Genomic DNA, 20,482 nt, shown 5'->3' on the forward strand with positions numbered 1-20,482 from the left:
GAGCCATTACACATACGTAAATAATGATCTTAGTTCTCGATTAATTGCACTTGTGTACTTATGTTTGTTAGAAATATATTTCTATAAGTTCTTAAACTGTATATAAACTATATAATCTGAAATTATTTAACCATAAAAGCATTATGAAATTAATCTATTTCAGGACAAATTTTTTACTGAAGTAACTTTCAGACTGATTGAGTTAAATTTGAATACGTGGAACGAGAAATATTCGTTAAAAACAATTGACTATCGCGTTATGTAGAGAAGACGTAACTGGGAAATGACGTAAATCGGGTGGACCAGGGTTCCACTGTTCCACTGTACTTCATAAATGATTTTCCAAATGTTTGTGTTTATTATACAAAAAGAATTATTTCCCATATTTATCCCCCCGCCCCACCTTTTAGAGCATTTTTTTTATTCCACGGCACGATTCATTTTAGCACTTGGCTGCGACTGAATAATTATATAATTAATATTTATTAGGTCATCACACAATATATAATCGATTGTTATTATATATTAGTATATTGTATTATTATTATTTATTACATAGTATGTAATATAACACATTCTATGTAAACATACAATCTTTTATATGAATAGATATAATTAATAATATTTAATATTTATTTATTCATTATATAAACATATTTTGTTGAAAAAGTTCGATATATAATTGCTTTTTTTGACCGACTGAAACGGACAAATTGGCCGTCAAACTTAATATTATTTTATAACATTACAACGAGATTCACAATTTTTTGCATAAAAATATTCAAATTAATCATATATTTCAAATAATATTTATTTTATTCAACAATAAAGATATATGTGCAAAGTAACAAACAGGGTTTATAAATGTAACAGAAAATAACGTGAAGAAAAGTATTCATGCACATTATTTTCATTTAAGTATAAAATAAATTAAGAATTAAAATTTGGTTGGATACTCTTTCGATTCTATAATCGTTAGAATAACCCTGTATACAATAAACACGTGTTAACACTAACCGTACCGGGAATCGGTCAAATGACCGAATTTAAAATTCTCCGTTTCTTTCTTGCATTTAACTTTATATCAATTCCAATGTAACGTTATGGGTTACTGAAAATGGTTAGTGCAGTTTATATAGTTTTTTATTAATGTTTAAACTGAGTCGGTACACTTTGACCCGTACGGTGAAATGGAACGAAATAAATATCACGCGGTATGCAGCTGAAGGCGAGCTATAACTGAAAGCGAAGTTATAACAGAAGGAAAGCAGTCGCAGAATGATCAGCATTGTCATATTCGGTCCGCTTTGTTTTAACGGGTAAAAAACGCCTTTGACGCACGCTTTTTGGGCATGGTGGTGCTTGCGCAATTTATGGAACTTTCCTCGCAAGCGCTAACTGTGCGACCGAGTAGTCCCGTGGCGGTTCATAGTTAGTTAGCCACGCTAGTACTAATATCTAACACTTTGTCCGACCTGCACATGTCGTAAAGTAATCTTCGAATAATCTTTTCACTAGCAGAAATTAAAGAAAGTTTTAAACTTTTGTTTTAACCTCTGTGAGTAATTTTCTCGATCTTTCGTGCCGCGAACCATGTGCCGCTGCACCTATATTGTCTGCTTAATCAGCTTTTCAATTTTTGCCTTTCTTTTTGTTTCTGTTTTTGCTGAAAAAAATTTATCTTCTAACTTGTTTACACTTATTTTGCAGTCAGTTATTCGGTAGGAAAAATGGCAGTACGGTTAGTGTTATACATACAACGTAAATACACATGTACTACATATACACAGTAAATTTCGTCTTAGTCAACTGCAATATTACCGAAATTTTTTTATCATTATCATGTAACATAAAATTAGAAAAATGTCTGATCGATGGAAAATATTTTTCTGAGAACAAGTCTAAACACACTATAAATCGGGTAATAAAATCAAGTAAAAAATGAAAGAAGTTTTTACTCATTAACGAAGCGTCTCCGAGATTCGGCGAGTGTGCAAATACATACATATATATGTTGCAATATTGAAAAAAGATCAACTTCTTATTATGTATTTATATTACGTATACACAATATTTTACTACCTTTATTTTAATTCGTTTATATTTATGCTTTTACTTAATTTCTATTAACAGTCATGTTTTGAATATGTAAGTGGGTACGTTGAACAAATGTAATGTGCATATGGAATTCAAAATAAGTTTTTATTAATATATTACTAAAATAGTAGTATATTAGTAATACTATATAATTATACGTACCGACATAGTATATGTGTGTATTATATTATGTGCATTTAAGTACAAGTGAAATAGAAATCTCTAACATAAGAATATATGTACATGTTATTAGTTTAATGCATTAATTAAATGTGACTATACAAATTTTATGTAGAAAAATATATTAGACAAAATGAACTGAACGAATAAAGATTACAATTTTGTTTTTAATGCATGTATTATCTTAATATAAAATTCGACTACGCTTATTCATGAATAGGTTAAGTAACATACATATAATTATCCAATGGAATAATTCACGACTTATATTTAAATTATAATCACAATCTAGTATTAGAATTTTGGCGATCTCAAAGCGTAGTCCAATTGAAGAAAGAAATACTTAAACGCTCGTTGCTAATCTCGATGATGTCTGTACGAATTTATATTTGCTTTTAAAATCATTAATACTGTAAAGACTAGGATATCAAGTACACACACACGCGCGCGCATGCACACATCTTTTAAGTATGCATTTATCTACGATATGCTGCATAGAAAATGATTTTCGGCACAGGACAGGGGCAAAAGGGTTATCTTATTCATGTGTTTCATTTATAATTTTGATTTGTTATATGTAACTTACAGGTATTGACAAATATGGAAGTAGTATTGAAAATAAGAGCAGAAAATATGAAAACTAACTGATTAAACCTGTATTTCTTTTAGAGATCAACTCCTGTGCAACGAAGAGTAATACGTCTTGTGGAGTGCGACGCGTAAGGCCGGATGCCGCAGGTATACTCGGACCGTTACGCGCAGGTCGCTTGGACCCAGATGGTTCGCAGGCGGCCGACAATGACCCACAGAATCATGCCCCGTGTTCACGGAATTAGTATTTCAGATGATTGTAAGACCTTTTTCGGAAGAGAGTAGTTTTGCGAGTTGAGAGGAGCAGGTCGGAGTGGACTAGCGTGGAATAGTGTAGTTTAAGAATCTAGAGTAGTAGATTAGAGTAGACCAGCGTGGAACAGCGTAGTATTGCGTAGAATAGATTAACACATAGTTTAGTTTAATTCTAGTCGCTTATAGTCCATTGCAATAAACATACAAATACATCTGTGCTTGTTTTCGCCAAAACCTCCGCCATCGCAAAGTCCCCTGCGTGTTGAAATATGTGGCATATTTACAATCGCTACAAGTGATGAGTTACAGCAAGGCCGTTCGATAGGCCTTCCGATGCACAGAGGGAAGCCCTAATATCCTGCTAGTACCTGCCATGAAGTCCTACCTAGCAGGGCCCCCAATGGGCGTGGAACTGGGATTAAGCCCAGCAAGCTGCGGTCGTAACCGTACCAGCGTAGCTTCCTGGGGATGACGAGTCCCGTGGAAGTAGACTGTTGGTAGCACCGAGTTATCTTTCCAAAAACTCTACCAGATTTCCTGTCTGGTCTAGGCTTCAACCACCACCACTACGAATCCAACACCAAATGTCCGGACGGGAGGCAAGCCTCCCTAGGGCATCCGGAGCGCCCGTAGTACCAATCAATCGCAGGTCAATTGGTGGAACCTGTTCGGCTTCTTACATACATGAATAAGCAGTGCCTGCCACATTGACGTGTCTCGTCCACACCAAGGGCTGGTTATACCCTAGCTCGGGAACTATGGGACCGTCAAATCCCATACCATGATCGCCACATGGCCCCTGGAGGGGCCTTCCGATGCATAGTGGGATATTTGTTGTATTTGAGCGGCCAAATTAAATACAAGTTTATATCGACTTTTTACAAGAAAATATGGGAATATTGTTGAGCCGTTCATGCGAACCGCGGTAATAAGCACGCGCTTTACTTGTTTTCCACGCGTTCCCTCTCGTTATTGTGTCTATCATCGGGTTATGAGCCCAGATATGACTATAACACCAAACTGAATTCTAGTGGTTATCTTAACACGTGTCCACATGATGTCTTCAATGATGAGTGGCGTTCGTATGGAACTACTGACGAAGGAGAATTATGACTCCTGGAGGATCCACGCAGAAGGAGATGAATGCCTCCTCTCCTCCCTTGTACTCCCTTGCTAACCGGCAGTGCGGGGAGGTTGCGCCCTGCACCGGCTTTCTTCCGTCACCATGCATTAACTTCACGTTTATTTGTAATATTCTAGATTCATTAAAACGAATATCATTAGCTATGAGAAATCAATAATTTAAAAAATCAATATATTCTAGAATATTCTAAACACCATGAGCATTCATGCGCACATGCATAATTGCCATTCATCTATTTCCACACATGCTCATCATCCATTCGTACATTCATTCCCACAATAATAAACCCCAGACTCATGGTTGCCGAAAAGATATTGGATTCTATTTCCCTCAGTTCTGTATTTTCTTTCTTAATCGAATAAGCAACTTAGTGAGACCCTGGGAGTGTCTATCAATTGAAAAATCAAGTTGAGCCAGATCTTTATCTAAACTATGATCTTCATCTTTATCTCTCTCTCCCTCTCTTCTTCTTCTTCCATAAATATCTCCTCGTCAAAAAATAATAGGGAAAGGGTTTAGTCTCGAAAAATGTTGTAATAATAGCACTGTAACTATTATCCATGAATAGTCACTGCGTACTTAAATGGATCGTTAGATGAAGAGGTATTTATGGAAGTACCAGATATGTTTCAGGGAATGTTAAAGTTATTGAGCAAACAGAAGAATACTTCTAACGTGGTGAAGAAGCGATCAAACTAGATGCTACGCCAGCTTAAAATGGGTGAATTGCCTGTAAATTAAAAATGACGATATGGGCTACGCCAGGCAGACAGAAAGTGGCACGAAGCACTCTCTCAAAAATTGAAAGAGATTGGTCTTCAAGCAACAAAGGGAGAACCGTGTATGTACCATGCAAGACGTAATAACGATGTTGATAGTTTATGTGGATGATCTGCTCATCGCATCCACTAACAATGAGTGGGTAGACGAAGTTAAGTCCAAATTGGCCAACAAATTTGAATTGAAGGATTTGGGCTTGGCAAAATACTAGGTTTAAAAATCACTCAAGGACATGATTTCGTTATCGTGAGTCAACAGGGTTATATAAATGACATTTTTTGTCATTGTAATTCGATAATGACTCCGGCGGAGTTGAAAACAACTCATCCAGAAGTATCGGGGAAGTATCTGATAGTTCCCATACGTACAAAATCGCGAGCTAACAGGCTTGTTAATTTATTTGGCTGTAGGTACCAGACCAGATATATCTAATACAGTATCTAGGCTTGCTCAGGTTGTCAATGACTTGCCACCAAATAATATGAGAGCTGCAAAGCGGATTATAAGGTATCTAGCAGGTACGAGGACCCTCCAAATTAAATACACCAGGTCTGATGAGAAGCTGTTGGGATATACCGCAGACTGGGGTGGATGCACCTATAACAGGCGATCCTATACAGGCTATACATTCCTTCTTGCGAATGGAGCAATAGTATGGAAGTCAGAAGCAGAGAACTATGGCATTATCATCAGCCGAGGCGGAATATGTCAGTTTATCTGAGGCAGTGAAGGAAGTTATACATTTAAAGAGTCTCTTTGATAAGTTGGGGTTTAGGAAACTCACTGAGACTACGTTAAATGTCGATAATAACACTGCGGAACAGATTTGAACTTTTTTTGTATCTTGCAATAACCACTAGGTGATTCGGTAATCGTAAAAACGGTCGAATTTTTCAAAGAACCAAGTGTTACGTGAAAACTGAAAACTATAGGCAGTTAAAATTTGTCGTAGAAAATAGAGGAGACTTGCCCGAATATGTAGCTATACAAATTTTGAATATTGCGTGTCATTAAATGTTTGTAAATGATGATCACAGTTTAAAAAGGGTAGATGCGCGTACTTTGTACGCACTTCTGTTACATTTCTATGAAACGTGGGTTGGCTAGCACAAATTTGCTATGCACCATTGGATTCTGCAGACATTTCTGAAGAGGACCCCCCTCCCGGGGAAGCGCAAGAACGGTTTTTCTTTCGGACAGGTTAAGAAAATGTCCGTGCACGCGGTCTTTATTCACGTTGAAAAATCGCAGAAGTTGAAAGTGACATAAAATAAGAAAAAAATTCGTTTCTTCGGTCTCTAGCAGAAAGCGGTCTATGGATAACCTCTTAACCCTTCATCTAAATAACTGTACCCTTTGACATAGAATAACTGTGCGACAGTGCATTATCATATGGCTACTCCCACTCATTTTTTAGGGTATATAAATCCACTAATTTTCACTGTCTTTGGTTCAATTTGAGAAAGACTCCCGCGCTGTTACGTCGGTACACGTCAGTTGTAAAATTCCCGGTCTCTTTTTATATGTATATATAATATTCAATTTTGTTATAAATTTTCATTCATCATGTACAAGTATTTAATACGAAATATTCAAAATTTTTGTAAGTACATATTTGAGCAACTCTCTTCTATTTTTTACGACAAATTTGAACTGCCAATCGTTTTTAATTTTCACGTAACACTTGTTTCTTTCAAAAATTCAATCGTTTTTAGAAAAACCAATGTTTTTCGAAAACAGAAGGTGACCCAGCAATTTGGTTTTCGGATTCGTATTTAGAGCAAGGAAGTTCTATAAGAATCACCTAGTGGCTATTACAAAACAAAAATCATGTTGGACAGTGTAATTATCGCCCAAAACTTAATTTAGTGATTGAATGTTCCCACACGGATACAATCTTACCGCTGAGACTGTATCATATAATTACCACTACATAATGTTACGAGGCCTACTGGCAATCCTAACTACTTCCTGATTTTGTATCAAGTTCGTTCGCGACAACACTTATTCCAAAACAAAAGATTACTCTCACCTAGTGGTTCCCCAATTACACATTGGGTTCTTCGCGCACATTCTTAACAAACTGACTTCATAATACCAGGATATAATCCCTCCACCCGGCCTCTCGTGCTCCTCGTGGCCCTAGCTCGTAACATTCGAAATATTAAATTGAATTACATTGAAAAATGATTTTCCGAAATACCACAGATCTCGACGCGCGGTTGCCAGATTCAAAATGCTCTAGAACAAAAAGTCGGACATTGCGGAAGATTTTATTTTTGAATCATGATCTCAAAACCTTACTGAATACAACTGTGCCCACTGCGTCCAAGAGGAACACTCCTTCAAGGAGTGTCCAAATAAGAAAGAGAAGCCCTCTTGCAGTTTATACAAGAGGGCCCACAAGCCACACAAGCACTCGTCCAGATCGAACGAGTGCACAGCGTACAAATACGCGATAGCGAATGTTCCGGCACGGTTTATTTGGGTGAGACACAGCCGTCGGTGCGTAAAGATCTATGGTATGACCAATTATGCTCGCTCATGTCTAAACACAATATAAGTAAATTTTGGAAGCGTTTTATTGCTAGCTGCATTTTTACATCCGGTGTTATAAATAACCAGCAGTTGACATATCATAAAAAACGGCAACTCAACCACTTAAACCCCGAGCGTGCAGCCACCGGTACCCTTGTAGGTCAGAAGGGACGACGTACCCCCTACCTCCACTACAAGTAATGTGGGCGTAGGCTAAAAAACTGTAATCAGCAACACCCCGATCGTTCAGCCTTCTAATTTGACACTAAGGACACTGCCCTACATCACTATTTTTATATATATATATAGCGCGAGACAGACATTGAGAGAGACATGGAGACAGACATATAGACAACACAAGTTCATTACTAATCACGCTGTACTCACTGGACAACACACACACTTCAACTTTGTACACACATACACACTCTTTTCACTCACTGTCAATCAACAAATACAGTCCACTTTCGACCGAGAAAAGGAGGAGGCCTTTTTTCATCATCCTAACTATTTCACACAGTTGAAAAGTGCTACGCCACGTCCACTAATATTGCCTGGACAGCGTGCATGAACAGCGAAAATAATCCATAAAACTGACTATGGAATAGAGGCATAAACACTAAAAAACGGTGATAAAGAGCAAAATTTACGAAAGATGGTGACCCAGAACTTCCTGATCGACCGCGCGGGCATAACAACCTCACGGAAGTTATGTGTCGAGAGGGAAGGATGGCAACTTGTTGCCATCAAAATTCTTACAGAAACTTGTCCTGTAAGCCCGCTGGAGACCGAATGCGACTCAGCCTCCTCGTGGTCCCCGCTGGTAGCGTCCTGGACGGAATATTCTGTCTTGGCTGGTATTACCGAACAGGGCGGCTGAATGAGTCGCGTCCCGCGAGGGGCGGTCTACTCTTCTGATGATCCTACGGGTGAAGGAGAGGTTATTCCAAGCACAGACATCGTATAGGCGCCAGCTGTACGGTGCTCCCTTGGCGAGGGGTTCTGCCAAAGAAGAAGGCCGAACAACATCTAGGCCTGTCGTTATGCTGATATGAGATATACTCCTCGAGGTGCGGCATGCCCGAAAGGGCGACGACATTTCCCACTGAATACAACTGTGCTTGAGAAAATGCTGGGACGCATTTTGATCCGTGACAAAATCATTCCCGAAGTAGTGGCTATGTTAAAATGTGAATATTTACACAAAAGACACACGGTAAAAAGGTAATAAACTATTAAAGCCATAGTATGTACAGTTACTCTTATAAATATTCGGATACGTAGTGATTACAAAATTATCGTTTCATATACTCATTTATCATGTGTTTACTAAATTTATTTTGTTGTAATAGGTTAAAGTACTTGTTCCAGTACACATACATACAAAAATATATTTTTTATTTTTTATTGTTTTGTACATATTAAATTTTAATTAAAATTAAACACAGTTTTGGGGATCTCAAAAATATTCGGACACTTTACAATTCATAACTATTAAACAGTACATAAACTAAATTATAACAATTTTTTATATTTTTTTATATAATTTTGCGATATGTGTTTCCACTCTTCTATTAAACGAGCTTTCAATTGCTCTTTCGTTTTTATCGGCGTTATTCTAATGTTGCGATCCAGTAAATCCCATACGTTTTTTATGGGATTTAAGTTCGGTGACTGCGCAGCAGGATGTAACATTTTGGGGCAATTATATAGTAAATATTCTTGAACAATCCGAGCTTTATGTTTCGGATCATTGTCTCAGTAAAACTTGCAACTATCATTTATGCCCATTTTCACTACACTTTGTGTTAAGTCTTTTGTATTCTCTTCTAAAATGTTTACATACTTGTTTTTGTACAAAATATTACTTACTCCAGCAGTTGAGATACAGTCCCATACCATCAACCCACCATGACCATTTTTTAGAGTCGCTTGAAGATTCTTTCTTCCAAATTTTCTATTAACTTTTCGCCACATTCATTTTTGTCTGTTGCATCCAAATATTTCAAACTTACTTTTGTCGACAAAAATTACATCGTTCCACCAGATTTTTTCTTCCGAGACAAATTCTTTTGCAAATGTCATTAGTTTTTTCCAATTCATTTCATTTATAAACAGCTTTTTTCGAGCTACCCTTTCATGATAACCACCTTCATACAACACTCGGCGAATTGTATTCACATGCACATTCTTTCCACTTTCCACAAATAATTCCGAAGTTAATCTTGGAACACTTAAATTAGAATTCTTTACTTTTCTTAAAATTCTACTCTTCTCGCGTGAGTCAAACAGTTTTAGTCGTCCTTTTTGCGAGAGATTTTAGATTTTATCTTCTTTGGTATACCTTCTTATTATGTCAACGACGTATTTTTGTAAATAACTAATTGTTGAACGTCGAATGAGGTATTTTTGCCTTTTCGAGTCATTTTTACAGTGTCTTTGCGATGAAATCTGACACGAAACTAACTCAACGAAAGACTTTTCGCACTATGCTTACAAACATTAAAATCGCCAAGTCAATTTGTGGACTTCCTAAAACGAATAACCTAAAGACACGCATAAAGTCCGAATATTTTTGAGACCCCAAAACTGTGTTTAATTTTGATTAAAAAGTTTACGAAGCGATAATTTTTCAATCACTACGGTATCCGAATATTTATGAGAGTAACTGTACTTATCTGAAAAATTTGATACTGAAGAAAAATTCGTACATTTTCAAAACATATGGAAAGTGCTACATAGAATTTCAAGAGTAAAACGCGTAGTCAAGAAGTACCTAACTTTCGGGATAGCTCAGCACTTTTCGAATGTTCCAAGGATAAAGAAATTATTAGGACATTGTTCCTCACATATTCAGCTATCTCAAACAGCAAATATTGTACGGTTTAGGTAAAATTTTTAAAATGGAGTTCTGGCCGCCCAGATTGCCTAAATAGTGGGATCAAAATCAGTATCTGTGTGCTCGTAAGCAAAGGTGACAAAGCCACGGACAGCTGACCGCAGAGTGGGAGAAATGCACTTGATTAATGGAATAGGCTCGTGTCGCATGCTTGGCTGCGCGGATTCAAGCATTCACTACTACACATTAGGTCAGAGGGGTCTAACTTATTCCTCTCATGCTAGTAACCCAAAAACAGCATTTGCTCACTCCCTTCTACTGAAGGAGCAGCCCGGAACTGTGTATGTGAGCAGTTCTATGTAAGTAGTGTTCAATACAAACAGGTAAAAATAGGTATGAAGAGGGTAACTTTTCGTGAGGGAAGTGTTACTAGAATGCCCAGGGACACCGATTTAGGTAGCACCCATATATATACAGGTAAGTAGGTCACACGCAGACTGGTTGCTCATGGTCACGATTTTGATTATAGGCGCATAAACGTAACCCGTGCGGGCTACTTAGCTCAGTTAAAGTCTTTTTCAGTTTTTGATATATTGCAATGTATCATTTCATTGTACCATGAAACCTCGAAAGACTCAAATTCATCACTTGTAGTGATGCATACATCGAAGCGAATTTTAACGTGAATAAAAACCTTTATGTTACGTACGACGTATGTATCTGCTTATTTATTTACATATTTTAATTGACATCGTCAAACAGTGAGCACAAAAAATAAGGTTTTACAGTCCATTTTGAGACCCTTGATTTTAAAACCAATGTTTTGTGTTTAATATCACCTTATGATGAGATATTAATTGCCATCAGTTTTTAACTTGAGATAACAGATAGATTCTGTGATATCTCCCACATGTACCGTTCCATGACTCGAAAATTAATTGTCAATTCAAATTAAAAATTTATGGTGATTAATGCCTTACCATAGGGTAACATTTGACATAAAAATTGGTTTCAAAGTCGAGGGCAACAGATCGGGAAACTTTTTGGTTCGCGCTTTCAAATATAAGCACATACAGTGTGGCCAGATCGGGAAAATTGAGGAGGAAATTCTTCTTGACGTTAACCAACCCGTAGGGTTCTGCGGTGGTTATGAGGATAGTTGAACGATGCCCGCTGACTTGTCGGCAACTTAATAGTATTAAGTTAATACCAATCTAAGTTGGTATGACACAATATATCACAAAAGTTGTTCTATACCCTCAATATCGTGTTACAAAATTTTATCTTGGTTGCCAGGTCTATCCATATATCCTCCGTCTGTGTTAATATTAATTATCAATTACGTATTATACAGAATTAAAATATTTCTCAGTAACTTTATGACTTTTAAATATCTTTTAAAATTTTGAAGTAATGATTAAATTCTTCTGCTTTATTATAATACATGTAAATTTAAAAAATAAGAATATCAATAAATAACCTGTGTTTAGTTTTTCTTATTTGAATTTCTACCACATGCAGTAAAAGTATGTTGAATTCTTGATATCTTCATGTATTTCAGCAAACAAAAAAATAAAATATAAAAATGGTAATTATAAATTGTATGTAATGGATATGCAATAAAGATGTTATTAACATATATTTTTCTTTAATCAGATTAAAAATGGTGCATTGAAACTTAATTATGTAGGATCTAGTTCAATAGTTAATTTCAAATTTTTATCAACACAAACTACAAATATAGGTAAGAATATAAGTGTTAATTTAAAAGAAGAAAATCCAAAGCCTATTATAATTCCACCTGAACCGATGCCTTCAATGCCATTTCCCACAGTACCAAACCCATCACAATCTCCTTTAATAGAAATACCAGGTTTTTCAAAGAAAATAATTATTCTAATTTATTGTATTAATACAATTATTAATACGAATTATTTGTAAAGTTAATAAGAATGGAAACTGTGTTACTTAATACTTGAATAAGTATTAGTTAAAAATAGATGGATAAATTATATATTAATCAATTGATAGATTTTCAAACTTAGGTTCTATTGCTGAACCTTCCCTTCCACAATCTGTACCTCAGACTAAACCTGCACCTGAATCTAAACCACCTATTGAAATTCCAGTGCCTAATAAAAACATAGTAGGAAATAAAGGTGTGCAAATAAACAATGAAGATGACATATTAATAAAAGATGTACGTATACAGTATGTTTAGATATTATAATGTATCCATGTTAATAAATATGTAAAATTAAATACTCATACTAACTGTCTTTTCTTTAAATAAGGTTGAAAATAGAGGTATCATAACTTTGAATCGTCCAAAAGCATTAAATGCCTTAAATTTATCAATGGTTGAAAAAATATATAGTATACTCAAAAAATGGGAAACGTCTAAAAAATTAGTAATATTAGAAGGTACAGGAGAAAAAGCATTTTGTGCTGGTGGTGATGTAAAATCTATTGTCGTTGCACTAAAAGAAAATGACAACAATCTAGGTGAAACATTTTTTAGAAAAGAATATACGTAAGTCACAAAAACAAGTATAAAGCAAATTATATATTTTATACATTTATAAATGCATTTATACAGTTCAAATTGTTTTTTATCAATGTAGTTTAAATCACTTGATTGGTACATATAAAATACCATATGTGGCTTTAATAAATGGAATAACTATGGGAGGTGGAGTTGGGTTATCTGTTCATGGTAAATATCGAGTTGCAACAGAGAAAACTTTGTTTGCAATGCCAGAAACAGCAATAGGATTAATTCCTGATGTTGGTGGAACATATTTCCTACCTAGATTAAAAGGCAAATTGGGTCTTTATCTTGGACTAACCGGAGAACGATTAAAAGGTAAAGAAGATTTTTGAAATTAGTAATTTACATATTTTAAATACTTTATATTAGTTATGTATTTTTTTTAAGGGCATTGATGTATTACTTATGGGTATTGCAACTTACTTTGTTTCTTCTGAGAAGTTAACAAATTTAAAACAAGAGTTACTAATAACTGAGCCACCTGATATTACAGAAATTTTAAATAAGTATCAACCTCAAAATTTAAATAACGAATTTTCCCTAACACCGTATTTAAATCAAATTGATAAATGTTTCTCTGCATCTTCTGTGGAGGAAATAATAGATAGGTGATTTAATTATATCTGGTTTAATTAGATTATAAGTATTTTTATTTATTTCTTTTAAATTTTTCCTTTAATAAAGATTAAAAGAAGACAAGTCTGAATGGGCAGAAAAAATCATACAAACATTGCTGAAAATGTCTCCATCATCATTGAAAGTTGCTATGAAAGCTATTCAAAAAGGAGACTCCCTTACTTTATCAAATTGTTTGAAAATGGAATACAGATTAGTATGTAATTACGGTTTACGTAAAGATGGTGACTTCTGCGAAGGTAATTATATTTTCTAGTTTTTACGATTGATATATAGTATACAAATTTGATTATTTGTAGGTGTGAGGGTCCTTTTAATAGACAAAGACTAAAAACCAAAATGGTATCCAAAAAATCTAAGTCAAATATCTGACACATACATAAATTAACAATTTATAGATTTACCATTGGAAAACGAATTACTAATTTGAAAAGAATAGTACAAGATTTGTATTAGTCCAGTACCATCCATAGATGAGTTAGAGAAGAATTGTTGAAATATGGAACAAAATCAATCTCGATTATTGGAGAACATTAATAGAATCAGTGCCAAAGTGATCTAATTTATTTCGCAAAACAAAAAAACTTTTAACAAAATATTGGATATTTTTTACAGTTTTACAGTTAAGAAAACTATATTATGGAAAAGGTAGTGAAAAACCGATTCAATAAGTATTTATTCGTTATAATATACAAAAAGAGATAAAAAATGTTTGAAAACTGTTTGTTAAATGTTTTCTTAGATAGTGAAGAATTTTATTGTTATAATTTTTTGTATATCTTACTGTTCATTATGTAAAATAAAGAATTTAACGAAAATTTAAGTATTGAATCAGTTTTGCTTTCTGTTGTACATAAAATTTAATCTACGCGGTTATTTCAGAAACTATAAGATTACAAATCGTTTGTTACAGGAAAAAGTTGATAAAAATATCAATTTCTGCAGCCTTTGTCAATTTCACGAAAATCGGGAGAAGAGCGGCTTAATTGCAATATTACCCAATTTTTAAAATATAATTTAATTTAAATACATTAAAATAAATAAACATGTACTAATTACAAAGTTAATGTATGTAACAAAATCTAAACATATATTTAATAATTAACACAGGATACATATAAATGTGTAATAATGTTACACAAAATAGTCAAATAATTAAGTAATAACTGTTTGTATAACACACTTATTGCAAAACTGTTTTATTATATTTCATTTATAAAAGGTAATACAAAATACAAAATATAATGCAGAATACAAAACCTAATATAACAAAATATAAATTAATTATAATACATATTATTTACATGATTATCTACATACAATTGAGAACATCGCCATGAAGGAAACGATTACGAAGAGAGGATACGACGTGTTACTGTCCTCAAGAAGACAACGAAAATAATACGAGACACGGTATACGATTTTTATGTAAATAAGATTCTCCTAACAAATTCTAAAATGTTGGCAGTTATTAAGGAAACATCGATTTTACTTCAACAATGCATTCGTGTAGATTACACTGTAATTTGGCGAGGCTAATATTTAAAGGCAATTGAACTTAATAGAATCAAGAAACGTTTCAACGAGACATGGGTGAGTAATTCTTTATGCTTCTGTAAAGGTTGGGAAAACGAAAATGTATTAGACGTTTTGCAAAAAGTACCGATTCTTTCCACCGACTCGTGATAGTTTATACCAAAGATAAAGATGCTTTTGTGCAAGGTGCACAATTAATGTTTAAATTCCACACAACCGGTGATTATTATAGTAAAATGAACGCCACCAATTTTGACAAAATAACTACCTAATATTCCAACTAACTTTGTGATTATTATGGGCAATGCGTCATAGTACAATCTTCTAATAGATAAAGCCGCCATTAAAATATAAAAGAAAGAAGATTATGTTGAAGTAGTTGGTTGAAAATAACATAGCTCGCCCAGAAACGATGAGGAAACAAAAGCTATACGAATTATCTAGAAGAATAAAAGGTCCAAAAAATTAGTTATTTATTATTAAATTAGCATGACATTAGTTAAATTAGCCAATTAAATGCAAATTGAGAGAAAGAAAACTTCAAAATTGACAAGGGATAAACTTGAGAAGTTTACCGATGTGACCACGTGAATATTGTAGAATATTGACAGAAAGATGGGCAGATAGAAGAAATAATGGACAATATACAGTGGTCGTTGTGCTATCACATGATCTCCTTTGTCGTCGTGGTCTTCTTTTAATTTCCAAAGTTATTCTAGGAAAAATAATTTTATTATAATTACATTCATTTCCTGCCATCTTTCCTGCAATAAAGTTTGAATATTTACCATTTTCAAAAATAGATTTTATTTTCTCTTACCCTATAAATTATTATTTTTATCACATTATTTTGTAATTCTTTCGATTATGTGTGGTCTTCAAGCTTCTCAAGTTATCCTAGAAAAAATAATTTTATTACAACCATCCTCATTTGTACAACAAACTTTGAATATTTACAATTGCTGAAAATAAATTTTATTTTTTCTTACCCTGTGAGTTATTATCTCTGTCACATTAGTTTGTGATTGTTCCGATCACACAGGGTTTTCCAACTTGCCATGTTATTCTAGAAAAAATAATTTCATTACAGTCATATTAATTTTCAGAACAATCTCAGAATGTTTAAAATTTTCAAAAATACATTTTATTTTCTCATACCCTGTGATTATCTCCATTGCATTCGTTTGTGATTGCTCCAATCACGTACAGTCTTTAAGCTTCCCAAGTTATTCTAGAAAAAATAATTTCATTACTGTCAAGCCCATTTTCAGAACAGACTCAGAATATTTACAATTTTCAAAAATAGCTTTTGTTTTTTCTTACCTGATGAACTACTATCTTCCTCATATTCGCTTTCTGAATCGCTCTGTAACTGCATATTGTCCATTATTTCTTCTATTAGCCAATCTCTTTGCCAATAGTCTTTTTCTAAATTCTCCACGCAAGAACAGTACATTTCCCAATCGATTAAAGTGATTTGTTTCATTGCCACATCCATGAAGTTTTCAAGTTCATTGATCGTCAATTCCAAACTGTTTTCTTCTGTTTTCAATTTATTTTTAATTTGGGCCCAAACTAATTCAATGGGGTTTAATTCTGGCATGTATGGTGGCAATCGTAAAGTGTCATGACCATGCAATTTTATGAGTTCATCGATTTTATATACTTTTTCTACCTTTTTATTGTTATCAACAAGATCAATTAGCTCGTGTTTTCTCATCTTTTTTGCATGAGGTATATTATTTTCAACCAACCATTTCACCATATCTTCTTTCTTTGCATATTTTGATGGTGGCCTGTTTAACTGAACACTGTGATACGGTGCGTTGTCCATTACAATTACAGATTTGGCTGGTATATTAGGAAGTAATTTTTCTTTTATCCATTTTTCAAAGTTAGTGGCATTCATTTGACTATTAGTAACTTTATAGATCATTTCTGCACTTTGCACAAAACCATTTCTTCCACCTGCATGAAGTATTAGAAGCCGAAGGGGGAAACTTGTACCTTGCGAACCCTCTGATGCATCTTCATGCTGCCAACATTTACTGAAGCGTAACGAACTGTCCACCCATGTTTCTGTCAGGTAGATTATGTTTCGATTTTGAGCTCTGTACTCTTGAATTGATTTTATATATTTGCCTCGCCAAGCTACGATACTTGGCTTCTCGATTAAAACTTTTCTAATTGAATTGCTATTTCTCCATTTAAAGCCAATACGTCGAAGTACTCTGTACAAGGAGTGTACAGACCAAGGAAACTCTATTTTTTCCTTAATAGCTTCCAATATTTTAGGGCCTGTTGGAACAATTTTTTTATTTACATAAAAATCATAAACAGTATCCCTTATTACTTTTTGATCCTCCTGAGAATAATGAAATGTTGTATCCTCTCTTCGTGGTCGTTTCTTTCCTGGGGATGCTAATAGTTGATTTTCATCTGTGTTTGCGTCTTCTTTCCGAATTCTTACAATCGATCTTTCTGATACTCCCACATACTCTGCAGCACGAGCCGTCGATTGTTTCAAAGGGATTAACATTTGATTCTTACGGGATTCTTCGTCGCACTTCCGTATTACGCGACGTATAATATTACGAGCTTCACTCCGTATGGTCTTGCCTCGCTTACGTTCCATACTATTTTTATTATTTAATTTAGCAATTACCACAAGAAAAACGTAACAATAATCAGTATGAAAATACAAAAGGGCTTGACAAAGATTTGGACGCTGCGAATGCTCTAGAACAAGAATATCGAACTGGCGGCTCGTGTATCCGTTACCTCTGAGGCTTTTTCCCCTCTCGACCTAGCCAGTGGGTGGACGGCATGCGGGACGGCACAGGGACAAGAGGGATCTTTTGCTGTGTGCTTCACGTGATGCGACGGTATTAGTATGTGTGACTGTTTCGGCAAATCGCACGCTAGAACCGTAAATGCGTGAAACAATGGGCGGGCCTCCTTCCACTCCGGCTACTCAGCCCGCATTCCTTCTATCTGCCGTCTTTTATGCAACCGACAGTACTGCAGAGATCTCACGAGATGGCAGTTAGCTATGATTGGCTGTCGTCCGCCGGAACGACCTTCAGCGACAGAACACACATAAGAACAAAGCACACGCATTTCTCAGATTGGCAGAGGAGTCACACCAATTTGTTTCATTGTATAGGTTAGGCAGAGTGAACTGAGCCCCTCTTGCCCCCATACACCCTGACTCCTATCTCCTGAGCTCCCTACCGTACTTTCCCTTCTTCTTTTAGTTGCTGCGCGACTTCTCTTTATATTATGTAATAATTTATTGTCTTTACTGTATCTTTATTATTTCTGATTTTATTTTATTTATATTAACGGCCATACTTTGAACATGTACGCAGGACACATGTAATGTTTAAAGAATTAAAAATTTGTTTTCTTAAATACAATTAATTATGTTTTAACATAAATACATGTACATACCATAAGTGTATTTAAGTAAAAGTGAAATAGAAATTTTTAACATATATACATATATACATCTTATCATGTTTAATGCTTTGATTAGCTATACAAAATTTTTGTATGAAAAGATAATGTGCTTAGACGAAAAATCTGATTGAACAAAGATTGTTTCATATTTACCAATTCTTATTTCATTATTAATTGAACGTTCGTGTATTATATGAATATAAAATAAAATTACGTTTATTTTTTTATAGGTGAACAAATATACACGTATATAATTATTGTACGTACATAATTATATAAAAAGTATTAAGGGATTTTGTCGAAGTTTATGTTGACTTTTGTCAAAATAAAGGACTGACATAAGTATACTTATATGTATATGCCAATTTATTTCCCATTGATCACTCTTATTTCAATGTTGTGTGTAGGTTATCTATACTTTACCCACAATTAAATTAGCGATGTGTTTTCATAAACACCGTATTTCATCGACAACATTTACTAACCGACATGTTTAGATCATTAACAATCACTTCATTGATAATGTTTTCATCGGCATCGGGTCAGTTGATAAAAAATAGTCTTCATTGTACGGAATAAAAATTGACAACATGCATCTAAACGGGGGACTTTTATATGTGGGACTTCAATATGCCCGTGTTAGTAGTTGTGTTCCCGCCAAGAATGGTCTTACAGGCAAGAACGATACTCTCGCGGCGACCAAACTACCCGTCACATGTTAAATTATTTTACAAAAAGCCATAGACTATTATTCCTTAAAATCTGAAACAAAAAACTCGCCAACATGAACAATGAGGCACACATTGCCGACGAATGGTAATAATAAAAAAATGCTATGTATATTTGCTTCGTCACAATACCTCTTCTAGAAAAACAGGAAAAATACCAGTATTTATTTCAGTTTTCGGTATTAACCGTTTGAGTACCTGCTTAGAAATGGAAAAATGGAACGATCGCGCTATTTACAATCTTTTCATGTAAAAATAAAAACGCGTAATTCAGTTTCTGAACTGAAACGAAAGAAGTGCGATCGCGCCGCTTGGCACTTTTCGACCGGATTTTTACAAAGACCGGTGGCATTCAAACGGTTAAGTACCTGATTGATCACATAGAAATAACTTCAATAAAAATAAAATTTGTCAGGTATCGAATATAAATATTCGCTGTTCTTAGTCGTCGTGCGTATATCAGTCATAGTGTAGTAATCATAGAGAAATGTTACTGTAATAGGATGATTTTCGCTATAGATAAAACGGAAAAATCGAATTAATAGCGGTACATATAGGTTCAAATATACCGGTACTTATAGCATTTCGGATTCTATAAAGGTTACAAAATTATACCGGGCCGTGCCAACCTGCGGGCGCAAAGGATACAATCCATCCGGGCGGTAAGAAACAAATATCAAATATTCATTATATGCAGTTAATATCTAATTTGAATTCTACATACAGCATAATCATTAATAGTGTGGATAATAAGACGGCATACGGTCCTGCGACGGGGCGTATACAAGAGGGTCTTTTCTGGCGCGAACGTTTCTGCGAAAAAAAGCGCGGGCGACGAAAAATGTGTCACATTCATAACCTCTACTTTTAAATATCAGCGGAGGAAAAAGACTTTTTGGGGCAGGATACAGAAAACAAAGAATACAATATGTGCAAGTAATCATTGTTTATATGAAGAAATAATTATTGCTTTTTTTTAGAAACATTAAAAATATTTATACGAAAATATGTATTCTTGTGTTTTTAATAAATAATACGTGTAACTTTTGGTTTGCATAAATTGTTATTTTATTTACTGTAGCAAATGCTACATGCAATTTCTTTTGGTTATTTCTTTTAAGGGGAAGCCAATAAAAGTTTGCACC

The 20,482-nt window shown here is 34.5% G+C and overlaps 2 protein-coding genes across 7 annotated transcripts; one reads left to right on the forward strand and one right to left on the reverse strand.

Moving 5' to 3' along the window:
- Positions 1–11,675: 11,675 nt before the first annotated feature.
- LOC143175200 (3-hydroxyisobutyryl-CoA hydrolase, mitochondrial-like) lies at positions 11,676–13,679 on the forward strand. Of its 3 annotated transcripts, none has more exons than XM_076373094.1 (6): positions 11,676–12,012; positions 12,081–12,168; positions 12,554–12,624; positions 12,719–12,957; positions 13,049–13,290; positions 13,345–13,375. In XM_076373094.1, the coding sequence occupies exons 1-6, from the start codon at positions 12,010–12,012 to the stop codon at positions 13,359–13,361; spliced, it is 660 nt and encodes a 219-aa protein (XP_076229209.1). In that variant the 5' UTR covers positions 11,676–12,009; the 3' UTR covers positions 13,362–13,375. The 3 variants fall into 3 exon arrangements, with proteins under 3 accessions (XP_076229209.1, XP_076229211.1, XP_076229210.1); XM_076373096.1 differs by lacking the exon at positions 13,345–13,375 and adding an exon at positions 13,660–13,679 and having other exon boundaries at positions 11,677–12,012; XM_076373095.1 differs by having other exon boundaries at positions 11,677–12,012; positions 13,363–13,509.
- A 1,115-nt stretch (positions 13,680–14,794) lies between these two features.
- On the reverse strand, positions 14,795–18,260 carry LOC116425591 (uncharacterized). 4 transcript variants are annotated; one of them, XM_031973538.2, is made up of 6 exons: positions 16,471–18,260; positions 16,306–16,378; positions 16,137–16,213; positions 15,968–16,044; positions 15,723–15,862; positions 14,795–15,587 (listed from the first exon to the last, which is right to left on the reverse strand). In XM_031973538.2, exons 1-2 carry the CDS (start codon positions 17,780–17,782, stop codon positions 16,374–16,376), a joined length of 1,317 nt encoding a protein of 438 aa, XP_031829398.1. In that variant the 5' UTR covers positions 17,783–18,260; the 3' UTR covers positions 14,795–15,587; positions 15,723–15,862; positions 15,968–16,044; positions 16,137–16,213; positions 16,306–16,373. The 4 variants fall into 4 exon arrangements, with proteins under 4 accessions (XP_031829398.1, XP_031829397.1, XP_076229208.1 ...); XM_031973537.2 differs by having other exon boundaries at positions 14,795–15,862; XM_076373093.1 differs by having other exon boundaries at positions 14,795–15,911.
- Positions 18,261–20,482: the final 2,222 nt, after the last annotated feature.

This window comes from Nomia melanderi, chromosome 13 (assembly GCF_051020985.1).
Source record: "Nomia melanderi isolate GNS246 chromosome 13, iyNomMela1, whole genome shotgun sequence".
NCBI lineage: Eukaryota > Metazoa > Arthropoda > Insecta > Hymenoptera > Halictidae > Nomia > Nomia melanderi.

Coding starts and splice junctions, on each gene's coding strand:
- LOC143175200 (XM_076373094.1), top strand. Junction 12,169..12,553: donor AACACAAACTACAAATATAG/GTAAGAATATAA, acceptor TTGAAATTCCAG/TGCCTAATAAAAACATAGTA. Junction 12,625..12,718: donor ATGACATATTAATAAAAGAT/GTACGTATACAG, acceptor TCTTTAAATAAG/GTTGAAAATAGAGGTATCAT.
- LOC116425591 (XM_031973538.2), bottom strand. CDS start 17,782: ATGGAACGTAAGCGAGGCAAGACCATACGGAGTGAAGCTCGTAATATT.